The sequence below is a fragment of the Hemiscyllium ocellatum genome, chromosome 6, assembly GCF_020745735.1.
Source record: "Hemiscyllium ocellatum isolate sHemOce1 chromosome 6, sHemOce1.pat.X.cur, whole genome shotgun sequence".
In the NCBI taxonomy this organism is placed as follows: domain Eukaryota; kingdom Metazoa; phylum Chordata; class Chondrichthyes; order Orectolobiformes; family Hemiscylliidae; genus Hemiscyllium; species Hemiscyllium ocellatum.
The window spans coordinates 55176758-55182774 of record NC_083406.1 but is presented as its reverse complement, the minus strand read 5'-3'; the positions used below and the strand labels follow the sequence as shown (position 1 = coordinate 55182774).

Genomic DNA, 6017 nt, shown 5'->3' with positions numbered 1-6017 from the left:
GCGCGAGAGAGAGAGCGCGCGCGCGAGAGAGAGAGCGCGGGCGCGCGAGAGAGAGAGCGCGCGCCGCGCGAGAGAGAGAGCGCGCGCGCGCGCGAGAGAGAGAGCGCGCGCGCGAGAGAGAGAGAGCGCGCGCGCGCGCGCGAGAGAGAGAGCGCGCGCGCGCGCGAGAGAGAGAGAGCGCGCGCGCGAGAGAGAGAGAGCGCGCGCGCGCGAGAGAGAGAGAGCGCGCGCGAGAGAGAGAGCGCGCGCGAGAGAGAGATTGAGAGCGCCAGAGAGAGCGAGCGAGCGCCAGAGAGAGAGAGCGAGCGAGCGCCAGAGAGAGCGAGAGAGCGAGCGCCAGAGAGAGCGAGAGAGCGAGCGCCAGAGAGAGCGAGAGAGCGAGCGCCAGAGAGAGCGAGAGAGCGAGCGCCAGAGAGAGCGAGAGAGCGAGCGCCAGAGAGAGCACGAGAGAGCACGAGAGAGCGAGAGAGTGAGAGCGAGAGAGTGAGAGCGAGAGAGTGAGAGCGCGAGAGTGAGAGCGCGAGAGTGAGAGCGCCAGAGAGCGCCAGAGAGCGCCAGAGAGAGCGAGAGAGCGCCAGAGAGAGCGAGAGAGCGCGAGTGAGTGAGTGCTTGAGAGTGAGAGAGAGCAAGAGCGAGAGCGAGAGAGCGAGAGCGCGAGAGAGCGCCAGAGAGAGCGAGAGAGAGTGAGTGCTTGAGAGTGAGAGAGAGCGAGAGCGCGCCAGAGAGAGCGCCAGAGAGAGCGCCAGAGAGAGCGCCAGAGAGAGCGCCAGAGAGAGTGAGTGCTTGAGAGTGAGAGAGAGCGAGCGAGAGCGAGAGAGCGCCAGAGAGAGCGCCAGAGAGAGCGCCAGAGAGAGCGAGAGAGCGCCAGAGAGAGCGAGAGAGCGCCAGAGAGAGCGAGAGAGCGCCAGAGAGAGCGAGAGAGAGCGAGTGAGTGAGTGCTTGAGAGTGAGAGAGAGCGAGAGCGAGAGCGAGAGAGCGAGAGCGCGAGAGAGCGCCAGAGAGAGCGAGAGAGAGTGAGTGCTTGAGAGTGAGAGAGAGCGAGAGCGCGCCAGAGAGAGCGCCAGAGAGAGCGCCAGAGAGAGCGCCAGAGAGAGCGAGAGAGTGAGTGCTTGAGAGCGAGCGAGAGCGAGAGAGCGCCAGAGAGAGCGCCAGAGAGAGCGCCAGAGAGAGCGCCAGAGAGAGCGCCAGAGAGAGCGCCAGAGAGAGCGAGTGAGTGAGTGCTTGAGAGTGAGAGAGAGCAAGAGCGAGAGCGAGAGCGCCAGAGAGAGCGCCAGAGAGAGCGAGAGAGAGCGAGTGAGTGCTTGAGAGTGAGAGAGAGAGAGAGAGCGAGAGCGAGAGAGCGAGAGAGCGCCAGAGAGAGCGAGAGAGAGCGCCAGAGAGAGCGCGAGAGCGCCAGAGAGAGCGAGTGAGTGAGAGAGAGAGCGCCAGAGAGCGCGCCAGAGAGCGCGCCAGAGAGCGCGCCAGAGAGCGCGCCAGAGAGCGAGAGAGAGCGCGAGTGAGTGCTTGAGAGTGAGAGAGAGCGAGAGAGCGAGAGAGAGCGAGTGAGTGAGTGCTTGAGAGTGAGAGAGAGCGAGAGAGAGCGAGTGAGTGAGTGCTTGAGAGAGAGTGAGTGCTCGAGAGAGAGCGAGAGCGAGAGAGCGAGAGCGAGAGAGCGCCAGAGAGTGAGAGAGAGCGAGAGAGCGCCAGAGAGTGAGAGAGAGCGAGAGAGCGAGAGAGCGAGAGCGCGAGAGAGCGAGAGAGCGAGAGCGCGAGAGAGCGAGAGCGCGAGAGCGCGAGAGCGCGAGAGCGAGAGCGCGAGAGAGCGAGAGCGCGAGAGAGCGAGAGCGCGAGAGCGCGAGAGCGCGAGAGCGAGAGAGCGAGAGAGCGAGAGCGCGAGAGCGAGAGAGCGAGAGAGCGAGAGAGCGAGAGAGCGAGAGAGCGAGAGCGCGAGAGCGCGAGAGCGAGAGCGCCAGAGAGAGCGAGAGAGTGAGTGCTTGAGAGTGAGAGAGCGCCAGAGAGAGCGCCAGAGAGAGCGCCAGAGAGAGCGCCAGAGAGAGCGCCAGAGAGAGAGCGAGAGAGAGAGCGAGAGAGCGCCAGAAAGAGAGCGAGAGAGCGCCAGAGAGAGCGAGAGAGCGCCAGAGAGAGCGAGAGAGCGCCAGAGAGAGCGAGAGAGCGCCAGAGAGAGCGAGAGAGAGCGCGAGTGAGTGCTTGAGAGTGAGAGAGAGCGAGAGAGCGAGAGAGAGCGAGTGAGTGAGTGCTTGAGAGTGAGAGAGAGCGAGAGAGCGAGAGAGAGCGAGTGAGTGAGTGCTTGAGAGAGAGCGAGAGAGCGAGAGCGAGAGCGAGAGAGCGAGAGCGAGAGAGCGAGAGCGAGAGCGAGAGCGAGAGAGCGAGAGCGAGAGCGAGAGAGCGAGAGCGAGAGCGAGAGAGCGAGAGCGAGAGAGCGAGAGCGAGAGAGCGAGAGAGCGAGAGAGCGAGAGAGCGCCAGAGAGTGAGAGAGAGCGAGAGAGCGAGAGAGCGCCAGAGAGAGCGAGAGAGAGCGAGTGAGTGCTTGAGCGAGAGCGAGAGCGAGAGAGCGCCAGAGAGAGCGCCAGAGAGAGCGCCAGAGAGAGCGCCAGAGAGAGCGCCAGAAAGAGCGCCAGAAAGAGCGCCAGAAAGAGCGCCAGAAAGAGCGCCAGAAAGAGCGCCAGAAAGAGCGCCAGAGAGCACCAGAAAGAGAGCGAGAGAGCGCCAGAGAGAGCGCCAGAGAGAGCGCCAGAGAGAGCGCCAGAGAGCACCAGAAAGAGAGCGAGAGAGCGCCAGAGAGAGCGAGAGAGCGCCAGAGAGAGCGAGAGAGAGCGAGAGAGAGCGAGTGAGTGAGTGCTTGAGAGAGAGCGAGAGCGCGAGAGCGCGAGAGAGCGAGAGCGCGAGAGAGCGAGAGCGCGAGAGCGCGAGAGAGCGAGAGAGCGAGAGAGAGCGAGAGAGCGAGAGAGCAAGAGCGCGAGAGAGCGCCAGAGAGAGCGCCAGAGAGAGCGCCAGAGAGCGAGTGAGTGCTTGAGAGTGAGCGAGAGCGAGAGCGAGAGAGCGCCAGAGAGAGCGCCAGAGAGAGCGAGAGAGCGCCAGAGAGTGCTTGAGAGCGCCAGAGAGAGCGCCAGAGAGAGCGCCAGAGAGAGCGCCAGAGAGAGCGCCAGAGAGAGCGAGAGAGTGCTTGAGAGCGCGGGAGCGCGAGAGCGCGAGAGAGCGAGAGAGCGAGAGAGCGAGAGCGCGAGAGAGCGAGAGCGCGAGAGCGCGAGAGAGCGAGAGAGCGAGAGAGCGAGAGAGCGAGAGAGCGAGAGAGCGAGAGAGCGAGAGCGCGAGAGAGCGAGAGAGCGAGAGCGCGAGAGCGCGAGAGAGCGAGAGCGCGAGAGAGCGAGAGAGAGCGAGAGAGCGCGAGAGAGCGCGAGAGAGCGCGAGAGAGCAAGAGCGCGAGAGAGCAAGAGCGCGAGAGAGCGCCAGAGAGAGCGCCAGAGAGAGCGCCAGAGAGCGAGTGAGTGCTTGAGAGTGAGCGAGAGCGAGAGCGAGAGAGCGCCAGAGAGAGCGCCAGAGAGAGCGAGAGAGCGCCAGAGAGAGCGGGAGAGCGCGAGAGAGCGAGAGCGCGAGAGAGCGCCAGAGAGAGCGCCAGAGAGCGAGTGAGTGCTTGAGAGTGAGCGAGAGCGAGAGCGAGAGCGAGAGAGCGCCAGAGAGCGCCACAGAGAGCGCCAGAGAGAGCGCCAGAGAGTGCTTGAGAGCGCCAGAGAGAGCGCCAGAGAGAGCGCCAGAGAGAGCGCCAGAGAGAGCGAGAGAGTGCTTGAGAGCGCGAGAGAGCGAGAGAGCGAGAGCGCGAGAGCGCGAGAGAGCGCGAGAGAGCGCGAGAGAGCAAGAGCGCGAGAGAGCAAGAGCGCGAGAGAGCGCCAGAGAGAGCGCCAGAGAGAGCGCCAGAGAGCGAGTGAGTGCTTGAGAGTGAGCGAGAGCGAGAGAGCGCCAGAGAGAGCGCCAGAGAGAGCGAGAGAGCGCCAGAGAGAGCGCCAGAGAGTGCTTGAGAGCGCCAGAGAGAGCGCCAGAGAGAGCGCCAGAGAGAGCGCCAGAGAGAGCGCCAGAGAGAGCGCCAGAGAGAGCGAGAGAGCGCCAGAGAGAGCGCCAGAGAGAGCGCCAGAGAGAGCGCCAGAGAGTGCTTGAGAGCGCCAGAGAGAGCGCCAGAGAGAGCGCCAGAGAGAGCGCCAGAGAGAGCGAGAGAGCGCCAGAGAGAGCGCGAGAGAGCGAGAGAGCGCGAGAGAGCGAGAGCGCGAGAGCGCGAGAGCGCGAGAGCGCGAGAGAGCGAGAGAGAGCGAGAGAGCGCGAGAGAGCGAGAGCGCGAGAGAGAGCGAGAGAGCGCGAGAGAGCGAGAGAGCAAGAGAGCAAGAGCGCGAGAGAGCGCCAGAGAGAGCGCCAGAGAGAGCGCCAGAGAGAGCGCCAGAGAGCGAGTGAGTGCTTGAGAGTGAGCGAGAGCGAGAGCGAGAGAGCGCCAGAGAGAGCGAGAGAGCGCCAGAGAGAGCGAGAGAGCGCCAGAGAGAGCGAGAGAGCGCCAGAGAGAGCGAGAGAGCGCCAGAGAGAGCGCCAGAGAGAGCGCCAGAGAGAGCGCCAGAGAGTGCTTGAGAGCGCCAGAGAGAGCGCCAGAGAGAGCGCCAGAGAGAGCGCCAGAGAGAGCGCCAGAGAGAGCGCCAGAGAGCGAGTGAGTGCTTGAGAGTGAGCGAGAGCGAGAGCGAGAGAGCGCCAGAGAGAGCGAGAGAGCGCCAGAGAGAGCGAGAGAGCGCCAGAGAGAGCGCCAGAGAGAGCGAGAGAGCGCCAGAGAGAGCGCCAGAGAGTGCTTGAGAGCGCCAGAGAGAGCGCCAGAGAGAGCGCCAGAGAGAGCGCCAGAGAGAGCGCCAGAGAGAGCGAGAGAGAGCGAGAGAGCGCGAGAGAGCGAGAGAGCGAGAGCGCGAGAGAGCGAGAGAGCGAGAGAGCGAGAGAGCGCGAGAGAGCGAGAGCGCGAGAGAGCGAGAGAGCGAGAGCGCGAGAGAGCGAGAGCGCGAGAGAGCGAGAGCGCGAGAGCGCGAGAGCGCGAGAGAGCGAGAGAGCGCGAGAGAGCGAGAGAGCGAGAGCGCGAGAGAGCGAGAGAGCGAGAGAGCGAGAGCGCGAGAGCGCGAGAGCGCGAGAGCGCGAGAGAGCGAGAGAGCGAGAGAGCGAGAGCGCGAGAGAGCGAGAGCGCGAGAGAGCGCCAGAGAGCGCCAGAGAGAGCGCCAGAGAGCGCGCCAGAGAGCGCGCCAGAGAGCTCGCCAGAGAGCGAGTGAGTGCTTGAGAGTGAGCGAGAGCGAGAGCGAGAGCGAGAGAGCGCCAGAGAGAGCGCCAAGAGAGAGCGAGAGAGCGCCAGAGAGAGCGAGAGAGCGCCAGAGAGAGCGAGAGAGCGCCAGAGAGAGCGAGAGAGCGCCAGAGAGAGCGCCAGAGAGAGCGCCAGAGAGAGCGCGAGTGAGTGAGTGCTTGAGAGAGCGAGAGAGCGCCAGAGAGAGCGCCAGGGAGAGCGCCAGAGAGAGCGCCAGAGAGAGCGCCAGAGAGAGCGCCAGAGAGAGCGCCAGAGAGAGCGAGAGAGCGAGCGCCAGAGAGAGCGAGAGAGCGAGCGAGAGAGAGAGCGAGAGCGAGCGAGAGCGAGAGAGCGAGCGAGAGAGCGAGAGCGAGCGAGAGCGAGCGAGAGCGCGAGTGAGTGAGTGCTTGAGAATGAGAGCGCGAGAGAGCGCCAGAGAGCGCCAGAGAGCGCCAGAGAGCGCCAGAGAGCGCCAGAGAGCGCCAGAGAGCGCCAGAGAGAGCGCGAGAGCGCCAGAGAGAGCGCCAGAGAGAGCGCCAGAGAGAGCGCCAGAGAGAGCGAGAGCGCGCCAGAGAGCGCGCCAGAGAGCGCGCCAGAGAGAGCTTGAGAGCGAGAGAATGAGCGAGAGAGAGCGAGAGAGCGCGAGAGAGAGCGAGCGAGAGCGATTGAGAGAGAGCGATTGAGAGAGCGAGAGCGATTGAGAGAGCGAGAGCGAGAGCGAGAGCGAGAG

General features: G+C 64.7%; 1 protein-coding gene across 1 annotated transcript in view; it reads left to right on the top strand.

The window, feature by feature from the left end:
* Positions 1–328: 328 nt before the first annotated feature.
* Positions 329–6017, top strand: part of LOC132816925 (putative uncharacterized protein DDB_G0271982) — a gene marked incomplete at its 5' end in the record, with an annotated part of 20456 nt that continues 14767 nt past the window's right edge. Inside the window, 3 exons of the mRNA XM_060826950.1 lie at positions 329–382; positions 886–954; positions 2595–2695. Coding sequence (XP_060682933.1) covers positions 329–382; positions 886–954; positions 2595–2695 — 224 coding nt within the window. The remainder of the gene's footprint in view (positions 383–885; positions 955–2594; positions 2696–6017) is intronic.